The sequence below is a fragment of the Leptonotus elevatus genome, chromosome 21, assembly GCF_054856555.1.
Source record: "Leptonotus elevatus isolate MCC_2025b chromosome 21, RoL_Lele_1.0, whole genome shotgun sequence".
Classification (NCBI taxonomy): domain Eukaryota; kingdom Metazoa; phylum Chordata; class Actinopteri; order Syngnathiformes; family Syngnathidae; genus Leptonotus; species Leptonotus elevatus.
In genome coordinates this window covers 6,668,107-6,685,386 of record NC_141259.1, presented here as the reverse complement: position 1 = coordinate 6,685,386, position 17,280 = coordinate 6,668,107, and the positions used below count along the sequence as shown (strand labels likewise).

The 17,280-nt window shown below is 39.1% G+C and overlaps 1 protein-coding gene across 4 annotated transcripts in view; it reads left to right on the top strand.

Annotated features, from left to right (window-relative positions):
* LOC147155699 (retinal-specific phospholipid-transporting ATPase ABCA4-like) overlaps positions 1-15,493 on the top strand; it is a 31,441-nt gene extending 15,948 nt beyond the window's left edge. For 2 of the 4 annotated variants that reach the window (XM_086065573.1, XM_086065572.1), the window contains exons 16-51: positions 571-792; positions 870-1,074; positions 1,147-1,224; positions 1,899-2,066; positions 2,275-2,452; positions 2,517-2,648; positions 3,100-3,239; positions 3,464-3,601; positions 4,306-4,502; positions 4,571-4,673; positions 4,894-5,099; positions 5,164-5,218; positions 5,283-5,363; positions 5,599-5,765; positions 5,933-6,057; positions 7,377-7,475; positions 7,660-7,849; positions 7,927-8,021; positions 8,109-8,141; positions 8,724-8,829; positions 9,125-9,199; positions 9,268-9,437; positions 9,528-9,705; positions 9,788-9,903; positions 9,988-10,135; positions 10,211-10,334; positions 10,448-10,577; positions 11,196-11,316; positions 11,420-11,482; positions 11,559-11,665; positions 11,994-12,135; positions 12,949-13,083; positions 13,160-13,263; positions 13,335-13,427; positions 14,370-14,619; positions 14,717-15,493. In XM_086065573.1, coding sequence (XP_085921699.1) covers positions 571-792; positions 870-1,074; positions 1,147-1,224; positions 1,899-2,066; positions 2,275-2,452; positions 2,517-2,648; positions 3,100-3,239; positions 3,464-3,601; positions 4,306-4,502; positions 4,571-4,673; positions 4,894-5,099; positions 5,164-5,218; positions 5,283-5,363; positions 5,599-5,765; positions 5,933-6,057; positions 7,377-7,475; positions 7,660-7,849; positions 7,927-8,021; positions 8,109-8,141; positions 8,724-8,829; positions 9,125-9,199; positions 9,268-9,437; positions 9,528-9,705; positions 9,788-9,903; positions 9,988-10,135; positions 10,211-10,334; positions 10,448-10,577; positions 11,196-11,316; positions 11,420-11,482; positions 11,559-11,665; positions 11,994-12,135; positions 12,949-13,083; positions 13,160-13,263; positions 13,335-13,427; positions 14,370-14,619; positions 14,717-14,836 — 4,794 coding nt within the window. In that variant the 3' untranslated portion in view covers positions 14,837-15,493. Of the gene's footprint in view, positions 1-570; positions 793-869; positions 1,075-1,146; positions 1,225-1,898; positions 2,067-2,274; positions 2,453-2,516; positions 2,649-3,099; positions 3,240-3,463; positions 3,602-4,305; positions 4,503-4,570; positions 4,674-4,893; positions 5,100-5,163; positions 5,219-5,282; positions 5,364-5,598; positions 5,766-5,932; positions 6,058-7,376; positions 7,476-7,659; positions 7,850-7,926; positions 8,022-8,108; positions 8,142-8,723; positions 8,830-9,124; positions 9,200-9,267; positions 9,438-9,527; positions 9,706-9,787; positions 9,904-9,987; positions 10,136-10,210; positions 10,335-10,447; positions 10,578-11,195; positions 11,317-11,419; positions 11,483-11,558; positions 11,666-11,993; positions 12,136-12,935; positions 13,084-13,159; positions 13,264-13,334; positions 13,428-14,369; positions 14,620-14,716 lie in introns of those variants that run through there. The other 2 variants (XR_015091953.1, XM_086065574.1) reach the window with 2 other exon arrangements.
* The last annotated feature ends 1,787 nt before the right edge of the window (positions 15,494-17,280 follow it).

The following is a 17,280-nucleotide window of genomic DNA, read 5'->3' as shown; positions in this document are numbered from 1 at the left end:
GATAGCTCGTTAAACTATGACCTTCACTCCTTCTCGCCTTCTAAATAAATCAACAACTGGCACTGTGATTGTGCACATACTGTACAAATTATTAACAAAAGTACAGTGAAGTCTATGACATCATGGGAATTATGTCAACACTTAGAGTATGAAGGAATGGGCTTGCCAATGATTAACGTTTATGCCCAGTTAAAATTAGACCTCATTCTCTTTAGCCCTGTCTACACATCGTGTACTGTAGCGCCCCCTAGTGGCAGTAATCTGGAGAAGAAAAACCTGTTAGAGATTTGATATCCGTTTCAGCAGAGGTGACAAATCAAGGTCCAGAAAGTAAAAACCCTGCCACAGTTTGGCTTTAGCCCCCTGTGCTAGCTAGCTAGCTCCCTAGCAGGTAACCGAGCACCTGGGGAGCTAGCTAGGGAGCTAGCTAGCTAGCACCTGGGGCAAACTATAGCAGGGTTTTTACTTTCTGGACCTGGATTTGCCATCTCTGCGGTTCAGAAATCATGTTAAGTGCATTGTGAAGTTCAAATTTGAATAACATCTCTTGCTTGTTTATGACTCTTGCAGGGAGGAAGGGTACTGAACTACAGCAACCCCCTCATCCTCTTTTTCTTTCTTCTCACCTTCACCACGGCCACCATCATGCAATGCTTTCTCCTCAGCGTCTTCTTCAACCAGGCCAACTTGGCAGCGGCCTGCTGCGGAATCATTTATTTCGCCCTCTATCTGCCGCACCTCTTCTGCTTCGCTTGGCAAGATCGCATCACCAAAGACATTAAGATCCTGGTGGTAAGCAGAACATCCGAACACCTCTGAATTCACCGTGTATTTGTATGCGTCTAATTTTTTAATATTTTGTCTTTCAGAGTCTTATGTCCCAAGTTGCCTTTGGTTTTGGGACAGAGTACCTATCCCGTTATGAGGAGCAAGGTCAGGGTCTGCAGTGGGACAACATCCAGACTAGCCCTCTTGAGGGGGACGAGTTCTCGTTCCTCACCTCAATCTGCATGATGGGCCTGGACACGTTGCTTTATGCTGCACTTGCGTGGTACCTGGACAACATCTTCCCTGGTCAGTTTGACAGACAGAAATGTGGGTTTATACATAAAGAAGTGTGAACATGTTTGTATTGTTGCTCCACAGGCCAGTATGGAATTGGCCGACCATTTTACTTCCCTTTCATGCCCTGTTATTGGCTCAACATTGTCACACCAGCTTCAGGTAGGCCTTTTACCATTCATGCATTTCCATTTATGTATTACCTTATACCTATAATTCTTACAGGGTTTCCGCCGGTAATAATAATATATGTATTTGTGGGCACTGGTGACTAGTTGTAATATACAATGAACAAAATGGCCTGGAGTCCATGAGTTGCCTCATGTTCCAAATACCAATTCAAGTGAATTTGAAAAGAAAAATGTAGTGTTCCTGGTATCAAAGTCCAACATGAAGCACTAATGCCACTTAGTGGCAGAAAATTACCTCAACACAAATCTGTGGCTCAACATTTCACACTCCTTTTAACCCTAACTGTTAACTGTAACTTTATGAATTACTTACTATAAAATTACTTATTGAACTAAAAGACACATCCACATTTGTATTTAGTAACCATATGTGGCCACTTTGTTAATTAAGAGTAGGAAAAGCTTGAAGAAGATCTTTTTTGTACATTTAGCACAGATATAAAGTGTGGTTAATGTGCGATTAATCGCGTGTACAATTAACTATGGAAATCATGTGATTAATTACGATTAAAAAATCGACTGACAGCTTTTCTTTCTTTCTTTCTTTTTTTTTTACGCACTTATTTGCTATTTCCGGTTGTGCATGTGAAGAACTGAACAAGGCCTTAAATTGATTGTCTACTTCTCTTTTCTTTTCTTTTTTAGACAATAAACATGAGCTGTCTAAAAAAGGCTTAGATAACCTGGTATTCAAGGATAAAGTGGAGCCACAGAATAAAGAGGAAGAGGAAAACCTGGAGAAACCAAAAAATGCACAGGCAACCGGAACATGTGATCATAGGGACCAGCGAGATGACAACCAGGAGACGAATGGTACTGTATCAGTTTGGTTCTTTGACATATATGACATTCAACTAGGTTATATTGTGTGAATGTTTTTTTTTTCTTTCTCTATATTGTAACATTGTGATACATTGCAAAATCTGTACAAACCTGACATTTCTAGTGTTGGTATTGTACCGTTTCCTTCCTCTTTGTGTTGTACTGTCATAACATTGTTATGACTGTCAACACTGTTTAGGGCAGACATTTTTTGAGGCAGAACCAGCTGACCTGGTGAGGGGCGTTTGTATCCAGAACCTGGTCAAAGTGTTCGGCAGTCGCTCCAGACCCGCTGTGAACGGCCTCACCCTCAGCTTCTACGAGAACCAGATCACTGCCTTTCTTGGGCACAATGGGGCTGGCAAGACCACCACTATGTATGTGAACACATGGGAGGGAGATAACGTTTCATCTCCCAAACCCTTTTCCTCTATCTTCTAGGTCCATCTTGACTGGTATGTTCCCTCCCACCTCGGGCACGGCTTCCATTTATGGGAAAGACATCCGCACGGACATGGACACCATCCGTTTGTCTCTGGGAATGTGCCCACAGCACAACACTCTTTTTCAGTAGTATGTTATTTCATTTTCATCACGGGCCACATTATTATTATATGGTTTCCCTCACAGGGTCTTTAGGACTTTAAAAAAAAATATATATATTTTTTATAAATACTGCTTTTCAATTAATATTACGATGAGATTTGGTGAAAAGAAAATGTTTTTAATATCTGCATAAAGTGAAGAATTTCTGCCAAAATGACAAGAATAAATCAATTTAGCAGCAAACATGAATTAGACATACTTGATTTTCCTTAGCCTAAATAAGATAAAATAAAATAAAACAAATATATGGCTGGCCAGGCCTAGCCCTGGCCCCTTAGTGTGATATGTACCCAAATGGAATACAAATGTCATTTATTTCTCCAGTTTTTAACAATATTTTGGATGTTATCTGTCCAAAATGTAGCACTGCATGATTTAACAAAATGTCTCTCTATTTCTACCTGCTGTGACTCTACAGTATGACTGTTGCTGAGCATATCCTGTTCCACTCACTGCTGAAAGGCCGTCCAATAGCGGAGGCCGAGGAGGAGGTGGAGAATATGCTCCAAGATCTCGGTCTGCCACACAAGAGGGATGAACTGACACAAAATCTGTCAGGTCGGTTTGCATGCCAATATGCAATGTACAGTCCCCTCCAAAAGTATTGGAACGGCAAGGTCAATTCCTTTATTTTTGTTGTTAACTGAAGACATTTGGGTCGCAGATCAAAAGATAAATGTGAGATAAAAGTTCAGCTTTTATTTCATAGCATTTACATCTAGATGTGTTTAACAACTCAAGACAGAGCACCTTTTGCTTGAAGCCACCAATTTCTCATTCAGGGGGCATGCAGAGGAAACTATCAGTGGCCTTGGCATTTGTTGGTGGCGCAAAAGTGGTGATCCTGGATGAACCCACTTCCGGGGTGGATCCTTACTCCAGACGCTCCATATGGGATCTGTTGCTCAAATACCGTGCAGGTAACAGTGGGCCCTGCTGGACAAAATTGGTAAAAAGCTCACTCTTAAAACAGTTGGGTCAAAAATAACCCAGTTAGGGTAAAAAATGGACAGATCCTATACTTGGGTTAATTTGACCCAACTTTGAGTCACAACTTGAGTCAGAAATTTGATGTATATATATACTGTATATAGTCTGACCCAACTTTGGGTCAAAAATTGGGTGTTTTTGTATAAAACAACCCATTAAATTGGGTCAGCTCCTCTACTAGGGTCAATTTGACACAACTTTCTGGGTTGATTTATAAAAAAGAAAAAAACTTTTATTTTGTATAAAACAACCGAGAATGTTGGGTCAGATCTTCTATTTGGGTCAATTTGACCCAACTTTTTGGGTTGATTTGTACCAAAAACAAAAAGGATAATTTTGTATCTAACAACCCATAAAGTTGGGAGATCCTCTACTTGGGATTATTTGACCCAACTTTGTGTAAAAAAAAATTGGGTAATTTTGCATAAAACAACCCAGAAAATTGGGTCAAATATACCCATAAAGTGGATCAGTCCATTTTTGACCCAACTGTTTTTAGAGCGTTCTAAAATTTTACATCCAGCAATTGACACACAAAAACTGTATCGCTTCCCGCTGATAGTATCACGCAGAGACTAATGAACACATCCCAACCATTTGAATTGTGCTTATCCCACTCTGTCCCTTTTTTCAGGCTGTACAGTGATCATGTCCACCCACCACATGGACGAGGCCGACCTGCTGAGTGACAGGGTTGCCATCATCTCTCAGGGGCGTCTCTACTGCTGCGGCTCTCCGATCTTTCTCAAGAATTGCTTTGGCGCCGGTTTCTACCTCACTCTTGTGCGACAAATGAAATACGGCACTCCAAAGATGGTCGAACCTGGAGCTGTATGTTTGCGAATATTAAATGATGCAGAATTATTTTCCAAACAATTAAAACTCTGCTTACCCTTTAGGATGGTGACGTCTGTTCAGAAAACTGCTCCTGTAAGTGCTCCAAGTGTTTGAAGTTTAAAGTAAACCAAGAGGAGGGCCGGGCTCCAGACAGACAATTGGATGGTAAAATCTGCATAAAACTCAATCAGCAGTATGCCGCCAACTCGTTCAGCCTGTTTATTTTGTTCACCTTCTACATGATTGAACAATACAATCGGATCTCCGTCCAAAAGATACCCTATATGACATATCTAGAGCTACCTTGTAATTATTCTATATGATTATGGAATGGCATTGGTAATTGTTGATGAGTGAAAATTTAGCCTGTCTTTTGCATTTCCAGGTAACATCGAACGCATCACGGCCCTGATTCATCATCACGTGCCGCAAGCTCGTCTGATCGAGGCCATTGGTCAAGAGATGACCTACCTGCTTCCCAGTCACGACTTCCAACCGCGGGCTTACGCCAGCCTCTTCAGGGAGTTGGAGGAAACCCTGCAGGACATCGGACTCAGTAGTTTTGGTGTGTCTGACACGTCGTTGGAAGAGGTAGGCATCCATGATAGTATCAAATTACTGCCGAATATATTTGATAATGTTTGTTTTCTTGTAGATTTTCCTAAAAGTCACTGCTGATGGATATGCAAATAACAAGAAATGCATTCAAGGTAAAAATAATTTGTCATTTTTTTTGTATCGTCATCCTTATAACTCATTGTCTGCCTCTCTCAGACAATAAATCACTGCAGCAGATTTCTCGAGCTAGCCTTTGTGGGTTCAACAGAGTGGCGATTGCTATGGAGCAACCTAAAGGTGACAGTAGCATTTGGCTTACAGCGCTGAACCGGTGCGGCCACTTTAGGGGATAAAAGCAAGCTGCGCACATGCAGGATAGGCTTTTGTGCTTCCACCAGTACAAAGCTGGTCGAGATCATCGATTGGCTAAAAGACACCAAAACTCTGCTGCTTGCCGACTAGCCTCCCGTAGTCCATCACAAATGCAACATGTGCATATGCGTTACTTAATCTTAGTGGCATGTTGTTTCAGACTCCGACGAGCCTCTGGACACCAGTCCGTGTGAAGGTCCTGAAGGTAACGCGGGCCGAGGGTCGTATCAGGTCAAAGGTCTGTGTTTGGCCATCAAACAGTTCTTCGCATTGCTGATCAAGAGGTTGCATCACACCACTCGCTCCTGCAAAGACTTCTTTGCTCAGGTAACCTTGCTGGATGAACCGCCCACGTACAGCGTTGTATTTATTTATTTATTTATTTTTATTTGATACAGAGTTCAGCCCTCCTTTTAATGAAGAGTGATTAAAAATGTGCTCTACCATTTGTTGGAGCAACATTTTTGAGTGTGTTTTTATCCTCTGTCTGTTAGATTGTTTTACCAGCCAGTTTTGTTTTCCTGGCACTGACGTTCACGTTGATCGTTCCACCGTTTGGGGAGTATCCAAGCATGACTCTAAGTCCTTGGATGTATGGCCGACAGTATACTTTCTTCAGGTGAGACCAATGCTATAATTGCGGCGAGTCACATAAATGTATCGTTGTTGTTGTCAATGAACAATATAATTTTAATGACATGAGATATTAGCATTATTTTACACTGGTTTAAAAATAACCAAAATTTTGGTCAAAAATTGGATTGACTGATTACTTGTGTCAATTTGACCCAACTTTGGGTTGCTTTGTTGTTTTGATGGAAAACAAAATTGGCTCAATTTGACTTGACCCAAGCACGAAGCTTTCTCTTTTGTACTTTAAACCTAAATCCACCAAAATTGGCATGTATGACAGCCCGCGACGTATACAAAAGTATTTTGGGTCCATATCATCACCCTCTTAAAATAATTGCCTCTGTTATTTTTTGGGGGGCAAAATTTATAATTTTTTGCCTAAATCGTCTCCTCATTATGCAAATGGTTCAAGTTTTTGCGTTTCCTGAAAAATCTGAAAAAATTACTTAGTAATTTCTGGATTATAAGGCGCACCTGGCTATAAACCGCGCTAGCTAAATTTGGGGAATACTCGAGTTTGTTACACATATAAGCCGAACCCGACTGTAAGTCGCAGGTGTTTTAATGTTACCGCACTGGGTTCCCGCTACTTTCTTTTTCATAATGAGGGCGCAAATCGTCTATCTCACGTTCTGTCTCTACTACTGTATTTGGGTTCACTCGGTTTGTTTTGCTCTGCCTGACGCTCTTCCGCTTCATTTATAGTGTGCCGCGATGGATAAGCCCGTAGCGGCTTAAAGTCCAGAAATTACTGTAGGTGATTATTTTAAGAAAGCTAAACAATAACAGGAAGTCCGCCATTTTTGTTTACTTTGCAATTTGTCCCAAATACTTATTTATATATTTTTTGGCTTTAAAAAAAAGGAGTTATTTCAGCTAACTCGTCCTAGAGAACTCATCCATTTGTCTTCAAAGTTGCATGTTTCGTCTAAAGATGTTTAAGATAAAAATATGTTGAATTTCCTGGCATAAAAATTTATATATATCAATATAATTTAGAGACAGCTTGTGAGTTTAAATAGCGTAAATGGCTCAGTAGCAACCCCTTTCAAATTTTTTAAAGAAACATACGTTTCCCCGAGATTTTTGAAAATAGACATACTGTATATAAGTATTTTGTAGCCATATGCTAAGCTGTTTTTCGTGTTACTTTGTACACACATCAGGCCTGGCAAAACCATTTACATTTTAGAGCGTTCTTGTCCTATACGCCAGTACCCCAACGTGGCCAGTGTTGCAAGGACCCTTTATCGCTGCTTGCAGCTCTACTTTCTTTTTGTAATGTTGTCACTTGCTCCACTGCAGTAATGAACGTCCTTCGGATGCCCAGATGAGACATTTTGGTGAAGTCTTGCTGAACAGGCCGGGCTTTGGGACACGCTGCATGGCGGATGAACCACTAGAGTGAGAAAATGTCACACTTTTACAGTAGACGCATGATATTTAAAGACCTTTGGAGGACAATTGTGACTGAATACCCTCCCCCTTAGCCTGCCTCAGTGGTGACACAACAACAACAACTTAATTAATTCTGTCTATAAATCCCACTTGATCTTATAAACGTCGCACTCGTCACTGTTTTTGGTAGAGAGTTCCCATGTAACAACATCACAACAGAGTGGGAGATGCTCCTGGTTAACCCCTCAGTGATCGAGATGCTGGCTGAGTCAGAATGGAACTCGGTCAGACCGTCTCCAGACTGTCAGTGCAGCACCGACAAGAAACTCACCATGCTGCCCACGTGCCCCGAAGGAGCCGGAGGTCTTCCACCGTCGCAGGTACTCTTCACAGAAAGATCAGAATACTCGGTCCTCGAAGGTTTCACTTGAAATGTCATTCTGGCTTTGTGCATCAGAGAATTCAGTCGACAGGAGATGTTCTCATGGATCTAACTGGTAGGAACATCTCAGACTACCTGGTGAAAACGTACCCCAGTCTCATCAGAACTAGGTGTTTACTTTTTTAAATTCAATTCAAAAATGTATCATAGCTTTGCAAAATGGTGAAATAAAATATAAAAATCTGCTTTTTTTCCAGCTTAAAGAGCAAATATTGGGTGAATGAACAAAGGTAATGTACTTAATTTGCATAAAAGCCTCAACCGTGAAATCTATGAGAGAAAATTCTGTTTTTTTGTAAATAGAGTATTTTTTGGTCCTTTTGAACAAACACCATTTTTATTTTTTGAAAATCAACTTCTGCATATGACTTTTGATGTGTGCCATATTTGATACATCCGGTCACAATGCTTTAAATTTGTACATCTATAACTGTCAAAAATATAATAATAATTCCAAAAATCAGAAAGAACATTCCCCACTATTAATAAATATAGGTGTCTCACCTTCCTCAATTGGGGTGATCTTGCAAGGTCGCTGGAAAACCCATCAGATGGGTGATACTGCCCTCTAATGGATTATCCGTGCAATGCATGTGTCAGATCAAATACGTCGGTTTTAATTGAGAAAAAAACATTATACTCATGAAATAGAGGGCTCAAAATGTCTTGTATTTAATGATACGTTTGACTTTATATGGTTAAATAAAGCTAGGTTACCTGTACTGTATCCTATTGATGGGATCGATGGAATTCGCCCTCTCAGTACAGACTGAGGTTCCACTGAAGTTGAGGATTCTGTCTGTGGTTTCCAGGTATGGAGGAATATCAGTCGGAGGTCAGCTTCCGGTTTTAGAGCCGCAGCCAAAGTTCATCCAGGATTTAGCAGCTCAACTTGGACAAATGTTCAACGTTACTGGGGTAATAATGTCTTTTAAGTATCTCACAAAAGTGAGCACACCCATCACATTTTTTCACATATTTAATTAGACATTTTCATGGGACAACACAGTTTATATAACAGTGTAAATGTATAGTTCCCTCAAAATAACTCAAAAATGCTGCTGGCAACAAAAGTGAGTACACCCCTAAGTGAAAATGCCCAAAATGCAATATTTGATGTGTTCTTTTCTTGGTCTCGTCAGACCACAGACCTTAGTCTTCTTCTCTTGAACAAACTGTTGTCGTCACTGACAGACTTATTATTATTTTGCAGGGCGACCACTGTAAACAAACACTGAGGGAAATCGGTACATTCCTCAGGTACATGGAGACGCAGAACAATGTTAAGGCGAGTAATCACAGATTTTCTCGTGGTTTTGGTGCATGTATAGTGTAACTTAGTCAATCCTTGTGCAGGTATGGTACAACAACAAGGGCTGGCACGCCATGGTGTCGTTCATGAACGTGGCTAACAACGCCATCTTGCGCGCAAACCTGCCAAAAGAAACTCACCTGGACCAATACGGAATCACGGCCATCAACCACCCTCTGAACCTCACCAAAGGGCAACTGTCAGAAATCACTGTGTGAGTGGCCACTTTCCAACACTGATGTTATCCATATCCAAGGAGGTTGCTGGATTTTCTGCTTTTTCTTTCTTTCTTTCTCCTCACTAGCTTGAACACGTCAGTGGATGCGGTGGTCGCCATCTGCGTCATCTTCGCCATGTCTTTTGTCCCAGCTAGCTTCGTCCTCTATCTCATCCAGGAAAGGGTCACCCAGGCCAAACATCTCCAGTTCGTCAGTGGTGTCAGCCCGCTAATCTACTGGATGGCCAACTTTCTCTGGGACATGGTACCTGTTAGACCCCGCTGATAAGACGGTTATCTTTTGTGGACGATAAATAAAATAAATGTCGTTTTTGATGTGTTTACAGGTGAATTACTCTATCAGTGCACTGATGGTGGTGCAGATTTTTATCTTTTTTGATAAGAAGTGTTACACCTCAACAACCAATCTGCAGCCACTCATTGCGCTACTTATGCTTTATGGGTAGGTGAACAAAAATAATAACAGATTTAGTGTCATTATTGAATTTGAATTTACCGAAGCAATTTCCACCTCTGTTTTTCTCAGCTGGTCCGTCACCCCCCTGATGTACCCCATGTCCTACATGTTCAGCGTCCCGAGCACAGCCTATGTCTCTTTGTCGTGTATCAACCTCTTCATAGGAATCAACAGCAGCGCCATCACCTTCATCCTGGACCTTTTCGAAGGCACCACGGTAAGAAAGGAGAAAAGCCTAGCTCTCTGAAATCCGCCTTCTAAATGTTCTTACTTTTAACGGGCTGTTGTCTAGGCTTTGTACAAGTTTAACCAGCTGTTGAAGAGCGTGCTGCTCATCTTTCCTCATTACTGCCTGGGCAGAGGCCTCATAGACATGGCCTTCAACCAGGCTGTGACTGACGTCTTTACTCGCTTTGGTAATGTATTGTAAATAAAACTAAACACATGGCATCAATTACTGTCAAACAAGATAATTATAAAATAACATACAACCGGTTTCAAGTAGGGCTGACTTGCAGTATGTTATTAGGTGAGGATCACAGCCCAGACCCTTATGACTGGGACTTCATTGGGAAGAACCTATTCTTCATGGCAGTTGAGGGATTCGTCTATTTCACCTTGAATATTCTCTGTCAGTATCGCTTCTTCCTGGATCACTGGTAAGATTACAAGAGCTCGAACCAATATCAAACATGGTTTGTGTTTTTCTAAGAAGAATCGGCTGCCATAGTATGGCCTAAAAACAGTCCATTTCAATCAATAACAGTTGTTCTACAATACTTCAACTCATCCAAACCCAAAAAACGTATAAATATGTTTTTAATACTTTGTCTTCACTCCCAACAACTTATTTATCCATTTTTATGCTAGAGCATACAGAAGGCTTTGATGCAGCCTCTGACCTGAAGAGGTTGCTTAAAGCAATGGTAGGTATTACAAAAAAACACCAGCAGGTGGCATCAGAGTATAAGAGATCAGCCAGGGCCATGTTGCAACAAGCTCTTTTTCCCAGGTTTGTGAATAATGTTGAAACTTAGCTATATTCTAATGCTAATTACTCCAAAACGGAAACAGATACAAATTTTTATGGAAAAAAAGAGACACTAATCTTTCTTTTGATAGGTCCATGTATTTACAGCAATAAAACACAAAATTTGTGGGCCTTGCAAAATCTGTCAAAATCCAGTAAAACAGCCAGGAGCGAAGGGGGTTGCTTCAGTGAAAATGGCTGGGAGTGCATAAGTTAATTGAGCTTTGTCAAAACGATCCATTGGCAGGACACCAGATGGCCCAAAACCTTCTATTCTGGATGAAGACTTGGATGTGGCTGAGGAAAGAGAGAGAATCTACAAAAGCAGGAAAACAAATGACATTTTACACGTATGCGACCTTTCCAAGGTAAATTTTTTTTATTTTTGTGATTTGATGAATTACTAAAACAATCTTAAACTGTAATTCACTTTTTTCCCGCCCCCCTATCTTTTACATTATTCTTCACTAGATTTACACAGGAACCATTACTCCCGCAGTGGATCAGATCTGTATTGGTGTATCACCAGGAGAGGTTTGTATAAGTTGAACAAAGGAAACAATGAACACACTTCATGTCATGTGTTTTATTTATCCCTTTTGATTGTTAGTGTTTCGGTCTCCTGGGGGTAAATGGCGCCGGGAAGACCACCACATTTAAGATGTTAACTGGAGATATTGATGTCACCACAGGTGATGCCTCAATTGCTGGTCACAGGTTTGTTGAAAGAAGATTTCGTTAGCTCCTTAAAAACGTTCCAATTTGTTGCTTTGTCCATACAAAAGCCATGGTAAATAAAAAAAAACATTACTTTGGCGCTATCTAGTGGCAATTTGGTGATATGCACCTATCATGAACTGAGGGGCAAAAGTAGCTGTATAAGCAATTAAGTCAATTTTACATAATTTGTCCCCTATAAGACACCAAGGTAAATACACGTAGATGACAATATATGGACATTTACCATTTGTTAACCAGAAACCAAGTCAGTGAATGTGCAAACTGTGTTTTTTTTTGTTTGTTTTTTAAATCCCTCACCCGTCAGCATTTTGACCAACATCCTAGACGTCCACCAGAACATGGGGTACTGCCCACAGTTTGATGCCATCGATGAACTTCTGACCGGAAGAGAACACCTTCATCTTTATGCTCGCCTCCGCGGGGTACCCGAAGCTGAGATCAGCAGGGTGAGAGGCATCACTGGACTTCAAACCCAATACAAAACTATTAAATAGTGGTTTGTCATTTATAAGAGATATTAAATTTAATTATTTATAATTTAATAATAATTAATCGTTATTTGTATTTATTATTTATTTATTCATATTTATATAAAATTTTCAATTTAATTTGTCACACTTAAAAGGTGTGCATTTGTTTATAAGCATTACATATGTCCCCTGTAATGTAAAACAGTCATGGCTCACATTGCCTATTAATCTGAATTATTTATAATTTAGTAAGTGAATAATATTATGTATTTAGATTTAATTTTCAATTAAATTTGTCACACTTAATAGGTGTGCATTTGTTTACAAGCATTAAATAATAATAATAATAATTTTTACAAAAAATTTTTTTTTTGCATATGTCCCCTGTAATGTAAAACAGTCATGACTCACAGTGCCCATTCAGCTTAATTATTTATAATTATTTATTTATATTAATTTTTTTATTTAATTTGTCACGCTTAATAGGTGTGCATTTATTTATAAGCAAGTGAAAAAAATATAATTTTTACATATGTCCCCTGTAATGTAAAACAGTCATCACTCACATTGCCCATTCATCTTAATTATTTATAATTTAATAATAATTTATATTTATTTATTTATATAACATTTTTAATTTAATATGTCATACTTAATGGGTGTGCATTTGTTTACAAGCAATTTAAAGGGGAAAAAAAATCACTTTGACATAATATGTCCCCTGCAATGTAAAACAATCACGACTCACATTGCCCATTCATCTTGAATGATTGAAGTCTGATTGCGCAGATTGCCGAGTGGGCCATTCAGAAGCTGGGTCTGTCCGAGTATGCGGGCCAAAGCGCTGGAACCTACAGCGGAGGCAACCGCAGGAAACTGTCCACAGCCATTGCCATGATTGGCTGCCCTGCTCTGGTGTTGCTGGTGAGCCCTCCCCCCAAAAATGCCTTTTGTTTACATTGCTAGATGATGGCGCGTGTTCCTTTTTGTGCGCCACAAGGACGAACCCACAACCGGCATGGACCCACTCTCCAGACGCTTCCTCTGGAGCTCCATCGTAAGTGTGATCCGGAACAGACGAGCTGTTGTTCTCACCTCGCACAGGTAACTGGGAACACGTGTATTCATAAAATTTGGTCTGCACAGATTTCCTAATAATAGTTGTCTTTTGGCAGCATGGAGGAATGTGAGGCGTTGTGCACACGTTTGGCCATCATGGTTAATGGATCTTTCAAATGTCTGGGGACCATTCAGCAGCTCAAATACAAGTAGGGTCATTCTTGGGTGGGAACGAAGTGCAATTTCTACTGAAATTTTGTGGGAATGCTGAAAAGCTGAATGCTAAGATTTGAAGTAAATTGAAAGATAAATTGCTTAAGTACTCAAATATGGTCCAAGCGGGGTTTGAACCCAGGTACTCCGTGGTGGAAGGGAATTGCTCCAACCTTTGAACTCACTTGACTTTTTTGTAATCATGGCTAATAGCGTATTTACTTTTTGAAAAGTGTCATCTGATGTTGAACGTTTACTTTGGGGAAAAGTTTAAATTTAACATGAAATTGTGCGAATACTGTAAGACGATATATATACCCCTCGAGGCGGGAATTTTGGAAGCAAGTTGAAATTTGAACGGTGTAAAATCGGAAGCATTATGTGGGAGTTGTTACACAGCAAAAAAGTGTGGAGAATAAAAATCACAATAACATATGTGCTTCAGCATTCCCACAATTATGAATTTAGTCAACTTTAATCCAGTGGTTCTTATCCTTGTTGGAAGTAGTTTTCCTTTAGTTTTGCTAGATAACTAGTTGTGCTGGACTAGAGTTGGTCAATAGTGGAAAATTCAGATTTTTGGAAATACTAATATGTTTGATATGTCTGTTTAGTATTATATTTTTGACAGTTTTCCAAAAACTTTTTTTTTTGTTTTGTTCAAAAGGACCAATAAATACTCCTATTTACAAAAAAATATTTCATGGTTCAGGCTTACAATCACCGCTTTTTTTCTTAAGATGGAACCCAGGGGCAGCAAATACAATTAAAACGAATCGAACCCTGTGGAACACCGTACGCTCCGTTAAAATGTAAATTCATATTGCACATCTTCATCCAACCACTTTATTTTTTTGACTCGACATATTTAGTATGAAGGGATTATAATCATAAAGAAATCTTTGAATGACTTGATCTGCCTTTTTGGTCCAACACAGATTCGGCGACGGATATGTGGTGACCATGAAGATAAGAGCCTCCAAGGCAGGCGGTGCGCCGGATCTGAACCCGGCCGAAGCCTTCATGGAGAGCACCTTCCCTGGTTGCATCCAGAGGGAAAAGCACTACAACACCCTGCAGTACAAGATCCCCTCCCCCTCCTTGGCAAGGATCTTTCAGATGGTCCTCGCTAACAAAGACAAGCTCAACATTGAGGACTACTCGGTGTCACAGACAACTCTCGATCAGGTAAAAAATAAAACGGTTGGGAAAATATTGATTATATATGTGTTTGTGTTCCCCCCCCCCCCCAACCCCAATCTAACACAATTTGGTTTCTTTCTAGGTGTTTGTGCATTTTGCCAAGCAGCAGTCAAGAGAGGATGATGCGATTGTGTTGCATCCAAAAGCCGCGGGGGCCCAGCAAGGCCATCACGGAACCCCGGTTAGGAGATGTAGGAAGTGAACTTTCATAAGTCTGTTCATTAAAAAGTTCCAATTTGAGTCATTCCAACAGCAGCACTGTACCGTGTGCACAGCCGGCTTGTAAAAATGCAGCTTTCCAATGAGACAAACCTTAAAATGCATTGCTTCAACATGTTCAGCTTGACTTTTTTTGGTAGTTGTAATTAGCAGCAATAACGTGCCTACAATTAGATGCTCTTTTGCTCACCTTATAGGCCTTGCGAGCTAAAAATAGCTCTAGATTCAGGACAATGACATTGACTGAGTAATGACATGTCAGTGAGTTGAAGCTTTTTAAAGGACGCATTGGTCCTGTGTATCGATCAACTTCCGATGCCAAGCCTGACTTTTATTTTTTTATTTTTTTTTGCCTTCCTGGAGTAAGCACTTGTGGAGTTTAGGAAATTCTTAGCACTTTATTGATATAGTATTAATTTAAGCTTTTTTATTTATTCATTTTTTAAACGTGCAGAAATTGTTTTAATTATCTAGCTGCTATTCAGTGCTTCTCAACACTATGTGATCGGCCTGTTATGATTTATTTTCAGTATTTTTTTTGCGCTTTGTCATACATGTGACTGGTAAGCACTTACTAACAGAAAATACATTTTATGTAATGTTTCGCAAAGACAATTAAATATTTTCCTCAAAAACTTTATGATATTGTACATTCTCTCTTATAGAAAGACATATATGACAACAAAAATATGTGAGTAAAGATACTTCTGTTTTGGGGGGGAAATGTAATAATTGTGGGCTCGTGTGTTTGTGGTGGTCACTTGATAAAATTTGAGTTATTTTGGTACATGAAAAATGTAATATTGAAAATCCTCTTTTGGCCTCGCACCAGTATAAAAATGATTAAAATTGTCTTGCTATTTTGAGGACAAAGAGTATTTAAAAAAGTAGATATCAAAGGATATTGAACAAATGATCAAAATAAATAAAATAAAATTCAAATAATATTTTTTTTTCTTCAAATAATAGTTGTTCTTTAGTCTTTCTTTGCAATATTTGCCCCCTGTGATTGAATGGTGCCCAAATCTGGGAGAAGTAAGCCTTCTTGGATATGTGGTAAAGTAAACAAATGGATAGACAGCTCCACTCCAGATGCTACAATTATAACCAGACTTTATATGGCTATAAACTGTTAAGTATTCCAATCTGGAGCTGTCTGATGGTTATATTGAGTCAATAATGACAACCCACAGCAGTTATCCATACATTTGTAAATGCATGACAATGAATGGCTATTTCCTTCTCTGTGGCAACACTCAATCAACATCAATGATAACCCACCCCTGCATTGTCGGTTGTCTTGCGACAGCGAGTACACCTCTCACATTTCTGCAGATATTTAATTATATCTATAGTTATGGGACAACACTTGACACTTTGACACAATTGTACGGTTTATATCACAGTGTAAATTTATTATTCTCTGAAAATAACAAAAATTTAACACATTTAGTCCCTTTCCCTCCCCAGTGTCTTGTGACTCGTCAGGACAGAAGTATTGCATTCACTTGAAAAAAAAAAAGTCCTGTTTTTCTGACAATTTTTTTGGGGGAGCTTTGTTTTTTTTAGTTTTTTTTCTGTTTTATTTAATTTTTCCCGTTTTTTTTAGTTTAATTTTTTTTCTCTGTTTTTCTGAATATTTTTTTCTGTTTTTTTGAGTAATTTTCCTTGCTTTATAAAATAATTATTTTTCTGTTTTTCTGATTTTTTTTTTTTTAAAGGGGTTTTCCATCAGAGATTAGAGAACAAACCACAATACAGTATACACATTAATTCCTTTATTGAGAGCCAGTCAGTAAACATGACCATCTTATTGCATATGGAGGTATGCGGGAAAGTGTCCGCTTCTGCTATTAGCGAGTCTGTAACAAGTCACTTGGAGTTCAGAGGTTAAAAATAATAATTACTCAAAACAGAACAGCAGCTCTGTTTTTCGGAATGATTTTTTTTCAGTTTTTTTTTAAATAATTATTTTTTCGGGTTTTTTCAAAAAAAATTTTTTTCAGTTTTTTAAAACAATTCCCCCCCGTTTTTCTGAATATTTGTTTTCAGCCTGTTTTTCGGAATAGTTTTTGACAGAAAAAAATATTTAGTAAAACAGAAACAAATATCCAGAAAAACAGAAAAAATATTACAAAGCTCTAGAAAAAAAATTGTCAAAAAAACAAGAGTTTTTTTTCCAAGTGAATGCAATACGCTTCCGTACATACCCGAATGTGCATTATTATTATTATTATTTTTTTTCTCCAATTTTGGAGGAAACCAGAGTACATGGAGAAAGCCTTACAATTGTAAGGTAATCATTACACAACCTTCTATATTATATTATCACCGACATTTAATACGCTAGGGGGTTGTTTGTGATCCACGTAGGCAACATCTTTATTGTTTGATAATGCATTGGAGCACATTTATTATTTTCTAGAA